The following is a 22,795-nucleotide window of genomic DNA, read 5'->3' as shown; positions in this document are numbered from 1 at the left end:
TTCTGGATTTCCTATTCTGAGAAGTTTTTGACAGTTTTTCTGTTGGAACATTTGTTTCTTTCTTGCACATTTTATAGGAATTCTTTGTATGTTCTGGATGCTATTTCCTTGTCAGTTGTGTTACAATAGCTTTTCCCAGCATTTGTGTGTGTCTTCTGTAGCTTGTCTTTTTTTTTTTTTGGTTGTGCCGGGTCTTAGTTATGGCAGGTGGGCTCCTTAGTTGTGGCATGTGAACTCTTAGTTGCGGCATGCATGTGGGATCTAGTTCCCTAACCAGGGATCGAACCCAGGCCCCCTGCATTGGTAGCTCAGAGTCTTAACCACTGCGCCACCAGGGAAGTCCCTGTAGCTTGTCTTTTTACTCTTTATGGTGTTTTGTTGATGAACAAAAAGTTATTAATATCAATATAGTAAAAATGTTTTCAACCTGTTTTCTTAATGGCTTGTACTTACAAATAACCTACCCAGGACCTGAGGCACACAGATATTTTCCTGTGTTGTATTTCCTAGTTTGTGTCTTGTATTTGAATAGTCTTGTTATCCCATTTAAGGTTTTTAATCCACCTAGAGTTTTTCCAGTTAAAGAAAAAGCTTACAGCTTTACTGAATAAAGTAGACACATAATATTTAAAGTGTACCTGTTAATAAGCTGTGATATATGTATGTACTGTGAAACCCTCACCACAATCAAGACGATGAACATACCCATCACACCCAAAGTTTCCTTTTGCCCCTTTGTTTTCTCTTTGCTTCCCTTACCACCCATTTCCCTCCCCGCAGCCACTTCCCACTAGCTCCTGGCAACTGCAGCTTTGCTCTGTTACTGTTGATTAGTTTGCATTTTCTAACATTTTATATAAATAGAATCATACAGTATGTATACTTCTGTGTCTGACTTTTTTCATCTGTTGTTGCATGTATCAGTAGGTTACCCCTTTTTATTGTTAAACAGTATTCCATCGGACGCATATACCACAGTTTGCTTATCTAGTTGCCTGTGTTGATGGATATTTGGCTTAATTCTAGTTATCTGGCTGCTATACAGAAAGCTGCTATAAATATTTATATGTAAGTCCTTATATGGATATATGCTTTCATTTCTCTTGGGTAAATACCCAAGAATGATATGGCTGGATCTTATGATAGTTGTCTGTTTAACTTTTGGAAACAAAATGGTTGTCCCATTTTATGGAACACTGAATGCTTTTCACAGGTGTCCTCAAAGCTCTTCACCATGAAAACTGTCTTAGACTGCTTCCCATCCTCACTCTCTGTAGTGTAGGGATGGACTGCTAAGCACGTCATCTCACATCAATAATCTGTGTTCAGGCTTCCCTGGTGGCGCAGTGGTTGCGAGTCCACCTGCCGATGCAGGGGACACGGGTTCAAGCCCTGGTCCGGGAAGATCCCACATGCTGCGGAGCGGCTGGGCCCGTGAGCCATGGCCGCTGAGCCTGCGCGTCCGGAGCCTGTGCTCCACAACGGGAGAGGCCACAACAGTGAGAGGCCCGTGTACCGCAAAAAAAAAAAAAAAAAAATCTGTGTTTTTCTCCTTAGCTGAACACTACCACTGTGTCCAATGCTACGGTCAACAGCAGCATTCGGCCTGTCTTTTCGGGGACAGTCTGCCGCTCCCCTGTGTCTCGCCTTCCACCTTCTGGCAGCAAGGTTAGTATGCTCTGTGTACAAGCACATCCCCGACACTGCCCCAACCTATGTACTCCGGGGACTGCTGGGAGGTGGAGAGATTGAATACTGTCCTCTGGACTGAGAAGGAACTTTGAGGCCTAAAAACAAAGCAGGCAGCTTCATAAAGTGCAATTATGAAGTTTATTGTGGGTAACTTGCATACAGGCAGGATCGGGCAGACAGTGACCCAGAGGCATTTGCAGCTGCACTCAAGCGCGAAAGAGATACCGGGGGGATTTAAGGGGGCCAAAGCTAAAAATAGAATCTGACTACTAGGGAGAAGCACATCTGTAGTGACAGGAACTGGGTGGTTTTCCTCCTGCCAGGGTCTCAAGACCACAATCATCTACATCAGCTAAAGGCATTCTTCCAGTTTTCTTATCAGATGAAGGCAAGGGTCAAAGTTGATAGGGAACTTATCTGGCTTGGCCTCATTCCTTGTAAGCTGAAGCTCAGTCATGCAGGAAGGGGAGGGGATGGGACTGTAGGCCTAAGATGGAGCTGACAAAAAGGAGTCAGTATGGTTCAGCCATACAGGGCCCCACCTAACTTGTTCCATTTTCTAAGATCCCTGGATTCGGTTATCATTGAGATGCTGAAAGTTGACAGATGTAAGCTAGCTAATCTGTCAAAAACTAAATGAGAGAAGAGAATGGTCATTTTGAGCTCAGTCCAGTATCACGGGAAGCACTGGGATGTGACTGGGAAACTGAAGAGTCTCCATAGGCTCAGTTCAAAGCCTGGTCTTCAGTTGCTACTGAGCGAGGTCCTTGCATGTGGGTTCCAGCCCAGTGACACTGGACAACTAGATGCAGATAGGTACTCTCACCCAAGGAGGGAGTGAGGAGTGCGTGCTAAAATGTGTTCAGTCTTTCCGGTATTTTACAGACTATGCTCAAGATAAGGGTTCTGCAGATCATTAAGAATTTGTATGTTTTTGAACCAAAAGTAGGGACTTCCCTGGTGGTCCAGTGGTTGGGACTCCATGCTTCCAATGCAGGGGGCGTGGGTTTGATCCCTGGCTGGGGAATAAGATCCCGCATGCCGCACGGCGTGGCCAAAAGATAAAAATTTTAAAAATAAAATAAGCCAGGGCTTCCCTGGTGGCGCAGTGGTTGAGAGTCCGCCTGCCCATGCAGGAGACACGGGTTCGTGCCCCGGTCCGGGAAGATCCCACATGCCGCGGAGCAGCTGGGCCCGTGAGCCATGGCTGCTGAGCCTGCGCATCCGGAGCCTGTGCTCCGCAACGGGAGAGGCCAAAACAGTGAGAGGCCCGCGTACTGCAAAAAAAAAAAAAAAAAAAAGCCAGAAGTATAGGATTACAGACACACGAATAATATAAAGGTGGTATAAGCCTTTGATAATTTGTGTGTGTGGTCATTATAAGGATGATACATTGGTCGATCTTTCTTTTCTCTACAGCCAGTCACCACTTCCACCTGTTCGGGGAAAAAAACACCACGTGGCCTCAAGCATGGAGCCAACAAGGAGAACCTGGAGCTCAATGGCAGCATCCTCAGCGGTGGGTACCCTGCCTCGGCCCCCCCACGGCGCAACTTCAGCATTAATTCTGTTGCCAGCACCTATTCTGAGTTTGCGGTAATTCACCTTTTCTAATATCTACCAGTCCCTGGGGAGCACACAGTTGGGGCAGAGTGGGTAACTTCCCAAGGGCACCCAGGCTATTAGTTAGGACAGTTCTTTGGAGGCTGAGAATCCCTTTCCTGACTTGACCATGGCATGAGGTGGGGGTGGTTTAAGGGTGGTGTATAGGAAGAAAGATGGCAGCAGCAAGCAGACATTTAACCTGGATCCTTCTGCTTAAGAAATACCACTCCCTGGCTGCAGGAGGTGAACCTTCTCATCACTGCCCTGGTGCTCTCTTGGTGGAGTTCTTGGTAATTGTCTCAATTCTTTGTTCTTAAAAGGATCCATCCCTCTCTGACAGCTCCACTGTTGGGCTTCAGGTCTGTATGGCAACCCCTGCATGTCCCATGTCCCTTTTCCAGACTGATCTGTCATCTGCTGGCTTCATTCCCATCTGGGCACAGGGCTACACTAACCAATAATCTCAGCTGTACTATCATAAAACCTTTTTTTAACAAAGGAAGCAGGAATTCCTAATATGGACTTCAGAAATAATAAATATCTGGCTTAAGTTCCCAACAGACTGACTAACCTGCCGATTAACTTGTTCAGACTTGAATTGGATTCTCAGCCCCATCTAAAGTCAGGCAAAGTTTTTTTATCATGTTATTTCACAACAGAAAACTTTCACCCTCCCCAGTTGTGACATTAAAGGCCTCCAATGTGCTGCAAGGAATAGAGGCCCCACCACGTGGGGAGGGGAGCCCCAGCTGTGTGCTGCCTATGAGGTTCTTGGCCTGCGTGCTGATTACTTCTGGAGTATATGTCTTACTAACCCCTCAGAGCTGAATTGCCACCTTTCTGTCTACTCTGAGCTAGCCAATGCTCATTTCTTCGCCTTTGCCTATTTTCTACCACATTGAGCTGCTAAAGCATATATGAGGCACTGGAAGAAAGTAATTTTTTCCCACAGTGCTCTTCAGCTCCTAGTAACGTACTCCACATTTACCAACACTTAACTGCAGTGCGCTTTCCTTAACAATGTGTTCTGTCTTCCCTCAGTATCTAGCTGTTGAGAGGTGAGCCTGCCCCTCACCTTTGTGGGGGGATACTGAGTTAAAGCCTAGGGCATTGACTCTCTTGCTGCAGTGATGGAGAATGTGACGGCTGCCCAAGGCTATCGTTCATTTTGAGCACTGAAGCTAGCTTTATTATTCTTTTACTTTTGTCAAGTTACTTGACAGGGGTGGTTCTACCTATAGAAGGTGGGTATTTGTCACTCTGGCTAGCTGATTGCTGGACAGAGTCCAGCTTTCTCTTTTGTCTGCTCAGCCAAGCCCACTTCATCCACTTGCTGCTTACAAATATCTGTTTCTCTCTGGCTGGGCCGAGGGAGATTCTTCTGGTTTTGGTTGCTATGGCTGGTAGACTCCACCAGGCAGCGCTGGAGCCAGTAGACTAACCTCTACTAACATCTGTCCTTTCTCAGTGGTCATTCGTGCTCTGTCTTCTGCTTCTATACCATGTGCTCCAGCATGAGATCAAATCACCAGCAGGTTACAAGGCCCTCAGCCCCAGGGAATGGTAGATATATGTTCTGGCCCATTGTTTCCTAAAGGGCTCAAAAGACCAAAGCTTGTTGCCTACCTAGCTTGACAACTCAGAGAGTACTTTGTGAAGTATAAGGGATTTCTCTTCTGTGAGGTTTTAATAGAATGGACTGGCTGAGGAAAGGAATCAAGGGGCATATGTGCACATGCTTAATCTGTGACTAAGGTGTTCAGAGTCCCTCCCCTTTTGTTCCTAACACAGCCTGTGCTGGGCTGTATGCTGACACTCACCTGTGCTTACAAGGGCAGGGCATGCATGAGAGGGGACAGTAACACCACTGATGTTATTTATTTTTCAACAGCGAGAACTTTCAAAGGCTTCCAAATCTGATGCTACTTCTCGAATCCTCAATTCAACCAACATCCAGTCCTGAGAAGCCCTGATCAGTCATCCAGCTGAGGTTTCCTATGCCCTGTGCCTAATTATACAGGGGTGGCTTTAATGTTTCTTCAGTTTAGATGCGCTTGAAAGCCTGGACAGGTTCCATTACCATGGGCCTAACTTAAAGAAGTGAATGAGTTACAGATGAGAGTCCATCATAAGCTTAGTATGTCCTTAGACACTTGGTTTTATTTTGACTCAAGAAATACATTAAAACATAGTTCATAGCAGTAAGCGTAAATTTTAGCATATGGAACCTAATTTCTTTCCCTACCCCGTAATTGTACTTGCTAAAGCACGATCAAGGGCTTGTTTTACTTCACCACTGTGTAGTTAAATGATTGGCTATGCCCAAGCTTGGGGTATGGGACATGAAGCAGTTTTGGGCTTGTACACTTATAATTAGCAATTAACACCTTTTTTTGTTTAGGGATATTCAGTTAATGCTATAGCTTCAGTAGCTTTGCTCTCACCTAAAGGCCTGTCCCCACCACACAGGACAGCCTTCCTCCTGATGAAGATGTCTGTGTGTCAGAAGTTGGGATGGCCTGACTCACTGCCAAAGAGGTGACAGGGAGGCTGGGAGCACCTTTGTTAAATTGTGTACAGTTTTGTTATATAGGCCACTGCTGTGGGGGTATGTGTGTGAACACACGTACTTGTCTGAACTCTGCTTCTTCAGTTTTTCTCTGGGTCCAGTTCCCCATCCCTGTGCCCCCTGTGCCTGAGTTCCTCCACCCTCTGCACTTGCCAGCCAAGTTGGGAGGCTGTTTGGATGGGTTGGGCCGTTTCTGTCGTGGAGATCTGGAACTTTGCACATATCAGTACTGGGAGCCGCATGCTGTAGCGTCCACGATGAGGCTCCTCCTTTACCTACCCTATGTATCAATCACTACTGTGCTCCCCAAAGCACTATTATTTATTCTCTGTCTGCCTGCACCAGTACTGCTGTCAGCACAGTAAATGGTTCTTGGAAGCTTACCAGTGTGGATTTGGTCTGTGTCAGCCATGCTGTTTAGGCATACGTATAAATGTCCTGATTTTAAAATATAAATATTCTTAAAAGTAAATTAAAATGTGTATACTTATATTTCAAAGAAAGATATATACTGTGGTGTGTGTTTTCGTTGTGCCCCATGTCACTTTTTGGTTGGTTTTTGTCTGTGGAAAACAGAAAAGACTAAAAGGAAGAACATACAAGAAATTTTTAGTCGGGAGTATGATTTTCACATTCTTCTGAGTGTTTCTAAATTAAGAACATCTCTTATTCTGAGAAAAAAGGTTTTTTGAGAGGAATAAAAAGCCTAAATCCTGATGTATAAAGAGGCTGAGGGAATTCATGGACTTCCGGGAAGATGGCGGAAGAGTAAGACACAGAGATTACCTTCCTCCCCACAGATACACCAGAAATACATCTACACGTGGAACAACTCCTACAGAACACCTACTGAACGCTGGCAGAAGACCTCAGACCTCCCAAAAGGCAAGAAACCCCCCCCCCCCCACGTACCTGGGTAGGGCAAAAGAAAAAAATAAACAGAGACAAAAGGATAGGGCCGGGTCCTGCACCAGCGGGAGGGAGCTGTGAAGAGGAAAAGTGTCCACACACTAGGAAGCCCCTTCGCGGGCGGAGACTGTGGGTGGTGGAGGGGGGGAGCTTCGGAGCATGGAGGAGAACACAGCAACAGGGGTGTGGAGGGCAAAGCAGAGAGATTCCAGCACAGAGGATCAGGGCCGACCGCCACTCACCAGCCAAGAGGCTTGTCTGCTCACCCGCCGGGGCAGGCGGGGCTGGGAGCTGAGGCTTGGGCTTCACTCAGAGTGCCGGGAGAGGACTGGGTTTGGCGGCGTGAACACAGCCTGCAGGGCGTTAGTGCACCACGGCTAGCCAGGAGGGAGTCCAGGGAAAAGAGACTTTTTCTTCCCTCTTTACTTCCTGGTGCGCGAGGAGAGGGGATTAAGAATGCTGCTTAAAGGAGCTCCAGAGATGGGCGCGAGCCGCGGCTAAAAGCGCGGACCCCAGAGACAGACATGAGACGCTAAGGCTGCTGCTGCCACCACCAAGAAGCCTGTGTGCGAACACAGGTCACTATCCACACCCCCCTTCCGGGTAGCCTGTGCAGCCCGCCACTGCCAGGGTCCCAGGATCCAGGGACAACTCCCCTGGGAGAACGCATAGCGCACCTCAGGCTGGCACAATGTCACTCCGGCCTCTGCCACTGCAGGCTCGCCCTGCACTCCGTGACCCTCCCTACCCCCAGCCTGAGTGAGCCAGAGCCTCCGAATCAGCGGCTCCTTTAACTCTGTCCTGTCTGAGCAAAGAACAGACGCCCTCCGGCGACCTACACGCACAGGCGGGGCCAAATCCAAAGCTGAGCCCCTGGGAGCTGTGAGAACAAAGAAGAAAAAGGGAAATCTCTCCCAGCAGCCTCAGGAGCAGCAGATTAAAGCTCCACAATCAACTTGATGTACCCTGCATCTGTGGAATAGCTGAATAGACAACAAATCATCCCAAATTAAGGAGCCATGTGGATGAAAGGCTCTTGGTGCTGCAGCCAGGAGTTAGTGCTGTGCCTCTGAGGTGGGAGAGCCAACTTCAGGACACTGGTCCACAAGAGGCCTCCCAGCTGCACATAATAGCAAACAGCAAAAATCTCCCAGAGAGCTCCATCTCAATGCCAGCACCCAGCTTCACTCAACGACCAGCAAGCTACAGTGCTGGACATCCTATGCCAAACAACTAGAAAGACAGGAACACAACCCCACCCATTAGCAGAGAGGCTGCCCAAAATCATAATAAGTCTACAGACACCCCAAAACACACCACCAGACGTGGACCTGCCCACCAGAAAGACAAGATCCAGCCTCATCCACCAGAACACAGGCACTAGTACCCTCCACCAGGAAGCCTACACAACCCACTGAACCAACCTTAGCCACTGGGGACAGACACTAAAAACAACAGGAACTACGAACCTTCAGCCTGCAAAAAGGAGACCCCAAACACAGTAAGATAAGCAAAATGAAAAGACAGAAAAACACACAGCAGATGAAGGAGCAAGATAAAAACCCACCAGACCTAAAAATGAAGAGGAAATAGGCAGTCTACCTGAAAAAGAATTCAGAGTCATGACAGTAAAGATGATCCAAAATCTTGGAAATACAATAGACAAAATGCAAGAAACATTTAACAAGGACCTAGAAGAACTAAAGATGAAACAAACAACGATGAACAACACAATAAATGAAATTAAAAATACTCTAGATGGGATCAATAGCAAAATAACTGAGGCAGAAGAACCGATAAGTGACCTGAAAGATAAAATAGTGGAAGTTACTACTGCAGAGCAGAATAAAGAAAAAAGAATGAAAAGAACTGAGGACAGTTTCAGAGACCTCTGGGACATTAAACGCACCAACGTTCGAATTATAGGGGTTCCAGAAGAAGAAGAGAAAAAAAAAGGGACTGAGAAAATATTTGAAGAGATTATAGTTAAAAACTTCCCTAATATGGGAAAGGAAATAGTTAATCAAGTCCAGGAAGCACAGAGAGTCCCATACAGGATAAATCCAAGGAGAAATACACCAAGACACATATTAATCAAACTGTCAAAAATTAAATACAAGGAAAGCATATTAAAAGCAGCAAGGGAAAAACAACAAATAACACACAAGGGAATCCCCATAAGGTTAACAGCTGATCTTTCAGCAGAAACTCTACAAGCCAGAAGGGAGTGACAGGACATATTTAAAGTGATGAAGGAGAAAAACCTGCAACCAAGATTACTCTACCCAGCAAGGATCTCATTCAGATTTGATGGAGAAATTAAAACCTTTACAGACAAACAAGCTGAGCGAGTTCAGCACCACCAAACCAGCTCTACAACAATTGCTAAAGGAACTTCTCTAGGCAAGAAACACAAGAGAAGGAAAAGACCTACAATAACGAACCCAAAACAATTAAGAAAATGGGAATGGGAACATACATATCGATAATTACCTTAAATATAAATGGACTAAATGCTCCCACCAAAAGACACAGATTGGCTGAATGGATACAAAAACAAGACACATAATATTTGCTGTCTACAAGAGACCCACTTCAGACCTAGAGACACATACAGACTGAAAGTAAGGGGATGGAAAAAGGTATTTCATGCAAATGGAAACCAAAAGAAAGCTGGAGTAGCAATTCTCATATCAGACAAAATAGACTTTAAAATAAAGACTATTAGAAGAGACAAAGAAGGACATTACATAATGATCAAGGGATTGATCCAAGAAGAAGATATAACACTTGTAAATATTTATGCACCCAGCATAGGAGCACCTCAATACATAAAACAAATACTAACAGCCATAAAAGGGGAAATCGACAGTAACACATTCATAGTAGGGGACTTTAACACCCCACTTTCACCAATGGACCGATCATCCAAAATGAAAATAAATAAGGAAACACAAGCTTTAAATGATACATTAAACAAGATGGACTTAATTGATATTTATAGGACATTCCATCCAAAAACAACAGAATACACATTTTTCTCAAGTGCTCATGGAACATTCTCCAGGATAGATCATATCTTGGGTCACAAATCAAGCCTTGGTAAATTTAAGAAAATTGAAATTGTATCAAGTATCTTTTCTGACCACAATGCTATGAGACTAGATATCAATTACAGGAAAAGATCTGTAAAAAATACAAACACATGGAGGCTAAACAATACACTACTTAATAATGAAGTGATCACTGAAGAAATCAAAGAGGAAATCAAAAAATACCTAGAAACAAATGACAATGGAGACATGACGACTCAAAATCTATGGGATGCAGCAAAAGCAGTTCTAAGAGGGAAGATTATAGCAATACAATCCTACCTTAAGAAACAGGAAACATCTCGAATAAACAACCTAACCTTGCACCTAAAGCAATTAGAGAAAGAAGAACAGAAAAACCCCAAAGGTAGCAGAAGGAAAGAAATCATAAAAATCAGATCAGAAATAAATGAAAAAGAAATGAAGGAAACGATAGCAAAGATCAATAAAACTAAAAGCTTGTTCTTTGAAAGGATAAACAAAATTGATAAACCATTAGCCAGACTCATCAAGAAAAAAAGGGAGAAGACTCCAATCAATAGAATTAGAAATGAAAAAGGAGAAGTAACAACTGACACTGCAGAAATACAAAAGATCATGAGAGATTACTACAAGCAACTCTATGCCAATAAAATGGACAACCTGGAAGAAATGGACAAATTCTTAGAAAGGCACAACCTGCCAAGACTAAATCAGGAAGAAATAGAAAATATGAACAGACCAATCACAAGCACTGAAATTGAAACTGTGATTAAAAATCTTCCAACAAGCAAAAGCCCAGGACCAGATGGCTTCACAGGCGAATTCTATCAAACATTTAGAAAAGAGCTATCACCTATCCTTCTCAAACTCTTCCAAAAGAGGGAGAGTACACTCCCCAACTCATTCTACGAGGCCACCATCACCCTGATACCAAAACCAGACAACGATGTCACAAAGAAAGAAAACTACAGGCCAATATCACTGATGAACATAGATGCAAAAATCCTCAACAAAATACTAGCAAACAGAATCCAACAGCACATTAAACGGATCATACACCATGATCAAGTGGGGTTTATCCCAGGAATGCAAGGATTCTTCAATATACGCAAATCAATCAATGTGATAAACCCTATTAACAAATTGAAGGAGAAAAACCATATGATCATCTCAATAGATGCAGAGAAAGCTTTTGACAAAATTCAACACCCATTTATGATAAAAACCCTGCAGAAAGTAGGCATAGAGGGAACTTTCCTCAACATAATAAAGGCCATATATGAAAACCTACAGCCAACATCGTCCTCAATGGTGAAAAACTGAAAGCATTTCCACTAAGATCAGGAACAAGACAAGGTTGCCCACTCTCACCACTCTTATTCAACATAGTTTTGGAAGTTTTAGCCACAGCAATCAGAGAAGAAAAGGAAATAAAAGGAATCCAAATCGGAAAAGAAGTAAAGCTGTCACTATTTGCAGATGACATGATACTATACATAGAGAATCCTAAAGATGCTACCAGAAAACTACTAGAGCTAATCAATGAATTTGGTAAAGTAGCAGGATACAAAATTAATGCACAGAAGTCTCTGGCATTCCTATACACTAAGGATGAAAAATCTGAAAGTGAAATCAAGAAAACACTCCCATTTACCATTGCAACAAAAAGAATAAAATATCTAGGAATAAACCTACCTAAGGAGACAAAAGACCTGTATGCAGAAAATTATAAGACAGAAATTAAAGATGATACAAACAGATGGAGAGATATACCATGTTCTTGGATTGGGAGAATCAACATTGTGAAAATGACTCTACTACCCAAAGCAATCTACATATTCACTGCAATCCCTATCAAACTACCACTGGCATTTTTCACAGAACTAGAACAAAAAATTTCACAATTTGTATGGAAACACAAAAGACCCTGAATAGCCAAAGCAGCCTTGAGAACGAAAAACGGAGCTGGAGGAATCAGGCTTCCTGACTTCAGACTATACTACAAAGCTACAGTAATCAAGACAGTATGGTACTGGCACAAAAACAGAAATATAGATCAATGGAACAGGATAGAAAGCCCAGAGATAAACCCACGCACCTATGGTCAACTAATCTTTGATAAAGGAGGCAGGAATGTACAGTGGAGAAAGGACAGCCTCTTCAATAAGTGGTGCTGGGAAAACTGGACAGCTACATGTAAAAGAATGAAATTAGAACACTTCCTAACACCATACACAAAAATAAGCTCAAAATGGATTAAAGACCTAAATGTAAGGCCAGAAACTATCAAACTCTTAGAGGAAAACATAGGCAGGACACTCTATGACATAAATCACAGCAAGGTCCTTTTTGACCCACCTCCTAGAGAAATGGAAATAAAAACAAAAATAAACAAATGGGACCTAATGAAACTCAAAAGCTTTTGCGCAGCAAAGGAAACCATAAACAAGACCAAAAGACAACCCTCAGAATGGGAGAAAATATTTGCAAATGAAGCAACTGACAAAGGATTAATCTCCAAAATCTATAAGCAGCTCATACAGCTTAATAACAAAAAAACAAACAACGCAATCCAAAAATGGGCAGAAGACCTAAATAGACATTTCTCCAAAGAAGATATACAGACTGCCAACAAACACATGAAAGAATGCTCAACATCACTAATCATTAGAGAAATGCAAATCAAAACTACAATGAGAGGGCTTCCCTGGTGGCGCAGTGGTTAAGAGTCCGCCTGCCGATGCAGGGGATATGTGTTCGTGCCCCGGTCTGGCGCAGAGCAGCTGGGCCCGTAAGCCATGGCCGCTGAGCCTGCGCGTCTGGAGCCCATGCTCCGCAACGGGAGAGGCCACAACAGTGAGAGGCCCGCGTACAGCAAAAAAAAAAAAAAAAAAAAAAAACTACAATGAGATATCATCTCACACCAGTCAGAATGGCCATCATCAAAAAATCTAGAAACAATAAATGCTGGAGAGGGTGTGGAGAAAAGGGAACCCTCTTACACTGTTGGTGGGAATGTAAATTGATACAGCCACTGTGGAGAACAGTATGGAGGTTCCTTAAAAAACTACAAATAGAACTACCATATGACCCAGCAATCCCACTACTGGGCATATACCCTGAGAAAACCAAAATTCAAAAAGAGTCGTGTACCAAAATGTTCATTGCAGCTCTATTTACAATAGCCCGGAGATGGAAACAACCTAAGTGTCCATCACCGGATGAATGGATAAAGAAGATGTGGCACATATATACAATGGAATATTACTCAGCCATAAAAAGAAACGAAATTGAGCTATGTGTAATGAGGTGGATAGACCTAGAGTGTGTCATACAGAGTGAAGTAAGTCAGAAAGAGAAAGACAAATACCGTATGCTAACACATATATATGGAATTTAAGAAAAAAAATGTCATGAAGAACCTAGGGGTAAGACAGGAATAAAGACACAGACCTACTAGAGAATGGACTTGAGGATATGGGGAGGGGGAAGGGTAAGCTGTGACAAAGCGAGAGAGGCATGGACATATATACACTACCAAACGTAAGGTAGATAGCTAGTGGGAAGCAGCCGCATAGCACAGGGAGATCAGCTCGGTGCTTTGTGACCGCCTGGAGGGGTGCGATAGGGAGGGTGGGAGGGAGGGAGACGCAAGCGGGAAGAGATATGGGAACATATGTATATATATAACTGATTCATTTTGTTGTGAAGCTGAAACTAACATACCATTGTAGAGCAATTATACTCCAATAAAGATGTTAAAATGAAAAAAAAAAAGAGGCTGAGGTACTATTAGGAAACTTCTGGTTTCATTGCTATGTACAAGTCTTTGTATGGAGATATATTTTCTTTTGGCTAAATACCTAGGAGTGGAATGCCTGCATCATACATATGGTAGGTGTATGTTTAACTTTTAAAAAAACTGCCAAATGGTTTTCCAAAGCAGTTGGACTATTTTACATTCTCATCAGTAATGTATAAGGGTTCCAATTTCTTTTTTTTTTTTATCATTTATTTTTGGCTGTGTTGGGTCTTTGTTGCTGCACACAGCCTTTCTCTAGTTGTGAGTGGGGACTACTCTTCATTGCAGTGCATGGGCTTCTCATTGTGGTGGCTTCTCTTGCTGTGGAGCGTGGGCTGTAGGTGTGCGGGCTTCAGTAGTTGCAGTACGTGGGCTCAGTAGTTGTGGCTCGTGGGCTCTAGAGTGCAGGTTCAGTAGCTGTGGCTCACAGGCTTAGTTGCTCCATGGCATGTGGGATCTTCCCAGACCAGGGATCGAACCTGTGTCCCCTGCATTGGCAGGTGGATTCTTAACCACTGTGCCACCAGGGAAGTCCCTGAAGTTTCCAATTTCTTCAATCTTTTCCAACACTTTGTATGGTCAGTCTTTATAATTTTAGCCATTTTAGTGGCTGTGAAATGGTATCTCATTGTGGTTGGAATTTTCACTTCCCTAATGACTAATGATGTTTAACATCTTTTTGTGTACTTTTTTGCCATCATTCTTATCTTCTTTGATGAAGTACCTGTTTACTATTTTTGGCCATTTTAAAAATTGAATTGTATTTTTTATTTTTTTGGCTGTGCCCACATGGCTTATGGGATCTTAGATCCTCAACCAGGGATCGAACCCAGGCCCTCAGCAGTGGAAGTGCGGAGTCCTAACCACTGGACTGCCAGGGAATTCCAGAGCTATGTTCTTATTGTTGAGTTTTGAGAGCTCTCTATATATCCTGCATACAAGTTCTTTTATCAGGTGTATGTTTTGCAAAGATCTTGTCCCCATCTGTGGCTTCTTCTTGTTTTCTTGAAGTATAATTGACATATTTCAGGCTGCTTTAATTCTTTTAACAGTGTCACTGAAGAGCAGAGGTTTAATTTTGATGAAATCCATTTGTTCTTTGGATTGTACTGCTGTTGCTCTAAGAAATCTTTACCTAACCGCAGATGATAAAGGTTTTCTCCTAGAAGTTTAAAGTTTTCTGTTTTACATTTACGTCTGATTCATTTTGGCTCTGTGTGTGTCATCTGTCTGTATTGCTCCAGGTATGGCTTTAAGTTCATTCTTTTTGCATACAGGTAGCCAGTTGTCCAGCACCATTAGCTGAAAAGCTAAACCTTCTCCACTGTACATTTCTGTTCCACTGATCTATTTGTCCTAATGACAGTACCACCCTGTCTTAATTACTGAGGATTTATACGAATTCTTGAAATCAGGTAATGTTAGCTTTCCAACTTGGTGCTTTTAAACGTTATTTTGTCTGTTCTGGTTACTGTGCATTTCTGTATGAGTTTTAGGTAAAAAGCTTGTCAATTTCTACCCAAAAATCTGGTAGGATTTTGATTGGTATTGCATTGAATCTGTAGACCAACTGAGGGAGAACTGACAACCCCCGAACAAGGCATATCTCTCCATTTATTTAGGTTTTCTTTAATTTCTCTCAGTATTTTGTAGGTCATGTTTACAGATCTTTCACATCTTTGTCAGATTTATCCCTAAGTATTTCAGGTTTCTTGATGCTATTGTAAATGGTATTTTTAAATTAGAATTTCTGGTTGTTGCTTGGCTACATATAGCAGTTGATTTTTGTATATTGCTCTTGTATCCTGCAACCTTGCAAAACTCACTTATTAAAAGAAAAGTGACAAAAAAAAATACACTCTTTACAGATGATTGGCTTTGTGTTGGAGCAAGCCTTTAATGCTTAGCCAGGCTGTTTACAACTCTGCCTTAGCTTTGAGTCCTGCTTGTGTAAAGCCTGAATGCTAGACATGAAAGCTTATTGTTTTCTCAGGCATTTCTGAGCAAATATCCAGCCCTGGGCATGCGTTATGCTTTGATTCCCCAGTATACTGGCCTTTTCTTTTTTTTTAAAAGGCCTTTCTCCCTATCATCTCCTTTCCCAACCTCTTTCTTCCCAGATTTTTCCCTTGCCCAGGTTATTGCAGGCAATACTTGTGCCTTTAAATACTTTCAGCAAAAGTTGCCCAGCCCTGGGAACACTAAGTCTGGCAAAACAAAGGTGAGCTCTTGCACTGGTCCTCCAGGGAGCCGCCAGGTAGCCAGTAACCCACAGCCACCATTCTGTGAGAACTGTTTTCCTCCCTCTGGTACTAGCAACCCACCCAGGTGACTTCCAGGAAATTTAACAGATCAGTGCCTTTATGTTCCCCCTTCATTTTTCACTTTTTCCCTTTTGGGAGTCAGATGTTAAAGACTAGGACATTCAAAAGTATCTGTATATATGGGGAAAATTAGAAAGTAACCACAATACCTAAGGAAAGGCTCAGAAAAGACGATATTATGTTTACACCTCAGGCTGATCCTTGGTACAGAGACAGCCTATGACAATTCAGAAAAACAAAACAATGGCAAACCCTGGGGAAGGGGGAGAATCTGATTCCCAGAGTTACCATATTACCAGATTCAAATGTCCAGTATTCAACAAAAAAGTCACAAGACATGCAAAGAAACATGAGAGTATGGCCCATTCAAAAGAAAATAAATCACCAGAATCTTGTCCCTGAAAAAGACTTAATGGCAGCTATATTAGACAAAGACTTGAAAATAATGGTCCTGGGGACTTCCCTGATGATGCAGTGGTGAAGAATCCACCTGCCAATGCAGGGGACATGGGTTCAAGCCCTGGTCCGGGAAGATCCCACATGCTGCAGAGCAGCTAAGCCCGTGCGCCACAACTACTGAGCCTGAGCTCTACAGCCCATACACAACTACTGAGCCCATGTGCCACAACTACTGAAGCCCACGCGCCTAGAGCCTGTGCTCTGCAACAAAGAGAAGCCACTGCAGCGGACACACCACAATGAAGAGTAGCCCCTGCTCGCCAGGGCTTAATATTTATTTTATATTAATATTTATATTTTATATAAATATTAATATTTAATATTAATTAAAAATAACCAGTGGATCAAAGAGGAAATCACAGGGGAAATTAGAAAATACTTAGAATGAATGAAAAAAACAAAGCATACCAAAACTTATGGGATGCAGCAAAAGCAGTGCTAAGGGAAAATTATAGCTGTAAATGTTCACGTTAAAAAAACAAGAAAGATCTTGTCAGCCATCTAACTTTCAACTTAAAAACTAGAAAAAGAACAAACTAAACCAAAAGCTAGCAGAAGGAAGGAAATAAAGATTACAGCAAAGATAAAAAATTCAGTATAGAAAAACAATAGAGAAAATCAGTGAAACCAAAAGTTGGTTCTTTAAAAAGATCAATGAAATGGATGAAATTTTAGCTAGATGGACTAAGGAAAAAAGACACAAGTCATTAAAATCAGAAATGAAAGCAAGGGGACTTCCCTGGTGCCGCAGTGGTTAAGAATCCGTCTGCCAGTGCAGGGGACCCAGGTTCGATCCCTAGTCCAGGAAGATCCTACATGCCATGGAGCAACTAAGCCTGCACACCTAGAGCCTTTACTCCCCAACAAAAGAAGCCACTGCAATGAGAAGCCCACCACCACAACAAAGAGTAGCCCCCTTGCCTCAAATAGAGAAAGCCCCTGTGTGGCAACAGAAGACCCAACGCAGCCAAAAATAAAAATAAACAAATTTGTATATTAACAAAAATGAAAGCAGGGACATTGCTACTAATTCTACAGAAAGAAAAAAGGGTTTTAAAAGAGTACTATGGGGACTTCCCTGGTAGTACAGCAGTTAGGACTCCTTGCTCCCAGGGCAGGGGGTCTGGGTTCAATCCCTGGTCAGCAAACTAGATCCCGCATGCTGCAACTAAGACCTGGTGCAGCCAAATAAATAAAATTTTTTTTTAAAAGAGTACTATGAGCAATTAATTGTACACCAACAAATCAGATGACCTGGGTGAAATGGACATGTTCCTAGAAACACAAAACCTATCAAGACTAAATCACAAAGAAATAAACAATCTGCATAGACCTATAACTAGTAAGGAGATTGAATCACTACTCAACAATTTCCCAGGAAAGGGCTTCCCTGGTGGCACAGTGGTTAAGAATCCGCCTGCCAATGCAGGGGACATGGGTTTGAGCCCTGGTCCGGGAAGATCCCACAGGCCGCGGAGCAACTAAGCCCATGCGCCACAACTGCTGAGCGGGCATTGTAGAGCCCGCAAGCCACAACTACCGAGCCCACGTGCCTAGAGCCCGTGATCCGCAACAAGATGAAACTACCACAATGAGAAGCCCGTGCACCGCAACAAAGAGTAGCCCCTGCTCACCGCAACTAGACAAAGCCCGCATGCAGCAATGAAGACCCAACACAGCCAAAAAGAAACAAATAATTTTTTTTAAAAATTTCCCAAGAAAGAAAATCCTTGGACCTAATGGCTTCACTGTGAATTCTACCAAATATTTAAAGAACTAACAACAATCCTTCTCAAATTTTTCCAAGATATTTCAGAGGAAGAAACACTTCCTAACTCATTCTGTGAGGCCAGCATAACTTTGATACCAAAGCCAGAAGACACTACAGGAAAACGATAGACCAATATCCCTTTTGAACACAGATGAAAAATATCTTCAGCAAAATACTAGCAAACAGAATTCAGCAACACTTGAAAAGGATTATACATCATGACCAAGTGAGATTTATTCCTGGAATACAAGGATGATCAATGTAACATGCTACATCAACAAAATGAAGGAAAAAAACATATGATCATCTCAACTGATGTAAAAAAAGCAAGATTCTGCACCCTTTCGTGATTAAAAACACTCAATAAAATAGGAAAAGAGGGGAACTACTTCCACACAATAAAATCCGTATATGAAAATTCCACAGCAAACATAATACTCAATGGCTTTTCCTCTAAGATCAGGAACAAGGCAAGGATGCCCACTTTCACCACTTTTATTCAACATAGTAATGGAAGTTCTAGTCAGAGCCATTAGGTTATAAAAGAAATAAAAAGCATCCAAATTAGAAAGGAAGAAGTAAAAGTATCTCTGCAGATGAATGATCTTATATGTAGAAAATCCTAAAGACTACAAAAAAGCTGTTAGAACTAATAAATGACTTCAGCAAAGTAGCAAGATACAAAGTCAACACAGAAAAATCAGTTGTATTTCTATACACAATGAACAATCCAAAAAGGAAATTACAAAAATGATTCCAGGGCTTCCCTGGTGGCACAGTGGTTAAGAATCCACCTGCCAGTGCAGGGGACCTGGGTTCGAGCCCTGGGCTGGGAAGATCCCACATGCCGCGGAGCAACTAAGCCCGTGCGCCACAACTACTGAGCCTGCGCTCTAGAGCCTGCGAGCTACAACTATTGAAGCCTGCGTGCCTAGGGCTCCGCAACAAGAGAAGCCACTGCAATGAGAAGCCTGCGCACTACAACGAAGAGTAGCCCTGGCTCATCGAAACTAGTGGGAGCCCGCGTGCAGCAGCAAGGACCCAACACAGCCAAAAATAAATTAATTAATTTTTAAAAATTCCATATATAGTAGCATCAAAAAGAATAAAATACTTAGGAATTAACCAAGGAGGTGAAAGACATGTACAATGAAAACTACAAAACACTCCTGAAAGAAATTATAGACATAAATAAATGGAAACACATCCCACGATCATGGACTGGAAGACTTAATGTTGTTAAAAGTGGATTTCCCTGGTGGTCCAGTGGTAAAGAACCTGCCTTTCAATGCAGGGGACAGAGGTTCGATCCCTGGTTGGGGAACAAAGATCTCACATGCCGCGGGGAAACTAAACCCGTGTACCGCAACCACGGAGCTCACGCGCCTCAACAAGACAGCCCACGTGCCGCAAGCTACAGAGCCCACGCGCTCTGGAGCCTGCATGCCAGAACTAGAGAGAGAAAACCCGCACACTGCAACTAGAGAGAAGCCCGAGCGCCACAATGAGGAGCCTGCGCCACAATGGAGGATCTCGCACGCCTCAATGAAGACCCCATGTGCCTCAACTGAGACCCGACATGGCCAAAAAAAATAAATTAAAAAAAAATTGTTAAAATGTTAGTAGTACCCAAAGCAATCTGTAGATTCAGTGCAATTCTTAAAATATCAAGGACCTTTATACAGAAATAGAAAAACACTAAAACTCATATGGGATCTCAAGGGACCCCAACAGACAAAACAATTTTGAAAAAGACTAAAACTGGAGGAATCACACTTCTTGGTTTCAAAACCTAATACAAAGCTATAGTAATCACAACAGTATTGACATAAAAAGAGACAGACGTATAGATCAATGAAATAGAATAGAGAGCCCAGAAATAAACCCTCGAATATACAATCAAATGATTTTTGAGAAGGGTGCCAAGGCCATTCAATGAGGAAAGGACAGCCTTTTCAACAAATGGTACTGGGAAAACTGGATAACCACATGCAAAAGAATGAAGTTGGACTCTTACCTAACACTATATACAAAAGTAACTCAAAATGGATCAAGGACCAAAATATAAAACCTAAAACAATAAAATTCTTGGAAGAACATAGGACAAAAGCTTCATGACACTGGATTTGGTGATGATTTCTCAGATATGACAACAAAGGCATAGGCAACAAAAGAAAAAGACAAATTGGACTTCATGAAAATTAAACTTTTTACATTGAGACAGTATCAACAAAGTAAAAAGGCAACCAATAGAATGGGAGAAAATATTTCCAAATCACTTATTTGATAAGGGATTAGTATCTAGAATATATAGAGAACTCCTAAAACAACACACACACACACACACAAAATCAGATTCAAAAATGGGCAAAGGACTTGAATAGACATTTCTCCAAAAAAGATATGTGAATGGCCAATAAGCACATGAAAAGATGCTTAACATCACTAATTATTAGGGAAACGCAAATCAAAATTACAATGAGATACCTCACACCTATCAGGATGGTAACTGTCAAAAAAACAGAAAACAGTGTTCGGTGAGGATGTGGAGAAGTTGGAACACTTGTGCACTATTGGTGGGATTGTAAAATGGGAAAGCCACTGTGGAAAACAGTATGTAGGCTCCCCCAAAAATAAAAATAGAATTACCATATGACCCAGCAATTCCACTTTAGGGTATATATCCAAAAAAATTAAAAGCAGAGTCTCAAAGAGATGTTTGTAAACCCATGTTCATAGGAGCAGTATTCACAATAGCTAAAACATGAAAGCAACCCAAGTGTCCATCAACCAATGAATGGATAAACAAAATGTGGTATATACATACAATGGAATATTATTCAGACCTAAAAAGGAAGGAAATTCTGCAATATGCTATAACATAGATGAACCTTGAGAACATTATGCTAAGTGAAATAAGCCAATATTTATCTTATTAAAAGATAAATACTGTATGATTCCACTTATATTAGGTATGTAGAGTAGTCAAGAGCACAGGACAGACACAAGGTATAATGATGGTTGCCAGGGGCTGGGGAGAACAGGGAGTTATTGTTTAATAGCTGTAGAGTTTCAGATTTACAAGATGAAAAGAGATGGGAATGGATGGTGGTGATGGCTACACAACAATGTGAACATATTTAATACCACTTAAAAATGATTAAGATAGTAAATTTTTTGTTATGTGTATTTTAACTCAATAAGAAAAAAGAAACAAATTACTATCAGTAAGAGAATATATAACTTGAGGTATAATTCATACAATAGAATACCATATAACAATAAAAAATGAATCAACTGCACAACACCACAGATGAATCATACAATGCTGATGAAAAAACAAGACACAAAAGAACATACACAGAATGATTCTATTTACCTAAAGTTCAAAAGCAGACAAATTATATTGTATAAAGATGTATACAAGGAATGGTATGAGTCAAAATGAAAACAGGTATATGAACAACAAAAGAAGATGACCTCTAGTGGTTCCCAATCTTAGCACTACCTCCAAATCACCGGGGGTGGGGCAGCCTAAAAAATCTACCCACATCTAGGTTCCACACCCCTAAGTTCTGATTTCATTGTGTCTGCGATGCTGGCTTTAGGCATCCAGTTTCAAATCTCCAGGTGTTTCTTTTCTTTTTTTTTGGGCCACACTGTGCCACACGGCTTGTGTGATCTTAGTTCCCAGACCGGGGATTGAACCCGTGCCCTAGGCAGTGAAAGCGCAGAGTCCTAACCACTGGACCGCCAGGGAGTTCCCTCCAGGTGTTTCTAATGTGAAGACAAAGTTGAGGATGCTGCCTGCTCTAAGGTGGAGCAAGAGGGCTGTGATAGGGAAGGCCAAATGTGGGGCCTCTGGGGTGCTGGCAATGGTTTTCCTTGACCTGGGGGGAGTTTCACAGGTGTTAGCTTCATAATTTTTCACTCTACACTTATTTTATGCCCTTATCAATACATGTCAGCTCTTCTCTTTTTCCACAGCATACACATAGGTGTTCCAGGGCCCACAGCTCACGGTCCTTACTTGGAGTTGCTTATCTACAAAGTACTTCACACGGCAGGGCCGATCCAAGCTGGTCGTGTCTTTGTGGCCAAGCTGTCCATATTTACCTAAAGTGAAATGAGCTGCTTTGCCATCCTCTCCACTGGGCCTTGTGGCTTTTCCCCTCCAGGAAGGAAAAACAGCCCATTGACTGAAGTGCTGGGCTTAAGCCACCAGTCTGCTGGTGTCTGCTCTGTGAATTCAGGAGACCAGCACCACAGAGCCTCCAGGACCAGGCAATTCCACAGGTCCCCAAGAGGCAAGATGCTCCTCCAGGCTTCCCACTCCTAAGCTCAGATGTTCAGAGCAGAGATTTTTATTTTATCTTTTTCTCTACCCAGTGCCAGACGAAAAGATGTTTCATGACTGCTGACTAAATATTCCCTTAAGACAAATACCTTTTCAGAAAGGTAGATGGGAAATACTGACATGTTGTCCTATTTCTCTCTTGTCTGGTCTCTGCCCCTCTTAGTGTGCCTAGATCAGTTCCAGAGAAGGGAGTAGACAGCTTTTCAGTCCCAATGGTCAGGCCGAGTCCCCTG

At 42.4% G+C, this 22,795-nt stretch overlaps 2 protein-coding genes across 10 annotated transcripts in view; one reads left to right on the top strand and one right to left on the bottom strand.

Annotated features, from left to right (window-relative positions):
• Positions 1-5,811, top strand: part of PRC1 (protein regulator of cytokinesis 1) — a 28,735-nt gene extending 22,924 nt beyond the window's left edge. For 4 of the 5 annotated variants that reach the window (XM_022563996.3, XM_089906801.1, XM_089906800.1 and 1 more), the window contains 3 exons: positions 1,558-1,668; positions 3,112-3,288; positions 5,189-5,811. In XM_022563996.3, coding sequence (XP_022419704.1) covers positions 1,558-1,668; positions 3,112-3,288; positions 5,189-5,260 — 360 coding nt within the window. In that variant the 3' untranslated portion in view covers positions 5,261-5,811. The remainder of the gene's footprint in view (positions 1-1,557; positions 1,669-3,111; positions 3,289-5,188) is intronic. The other variant, XM_022563997.3, reaches the window with a different exon arrangement.
• The window catches only part of RCCD1 (RCC1 domain containing 1), a 45,575-nt gene that overhangs the window by 17,847 nt on the left and 4,933 nt on the right, over positions 1-22,795 (bottom strand). Inside the window, exon 7 of one of the 5 annotated variants that reach the window (XM_022563999.3) lies at positions 21,434-22,321. The exons of the other annotated variants lie outside the window; for them this stretch is intronic. Within the exon in view, the coding sequence (XP_022419707.1) occupies positions 22,170-22,321 (152 nt within the window). The 3' untranslated portion in view covers positions 21,434-22,169. Of the gene's footprint in view, positions 1-21,433; positions 22,322-22,795 lie in introns of those variants that run through there. 5 annotated transcript variants of the gene reach the window in all.

Source organism: Delphinapterus leucas, chromosome 2 (assembly GCF_059928025.1).
Source record: "Delphinapterus leucas isolate spDelLeu-1000000601 "Yukka" chromosome 2, BTC_Dleu_Yukka2, whole genome shotgun sequence".
Taxonomy (NCBI): domain Eukaryota; kingdom Metazoa; phylum Chordata; class Mammalia; order Artiodactyla; family Monodontidae; genus Delphinapterus; species Delphinapterus leucas.
This window is presented reverse-complemented; position numbering and strand designations above follow the sequence as displayed.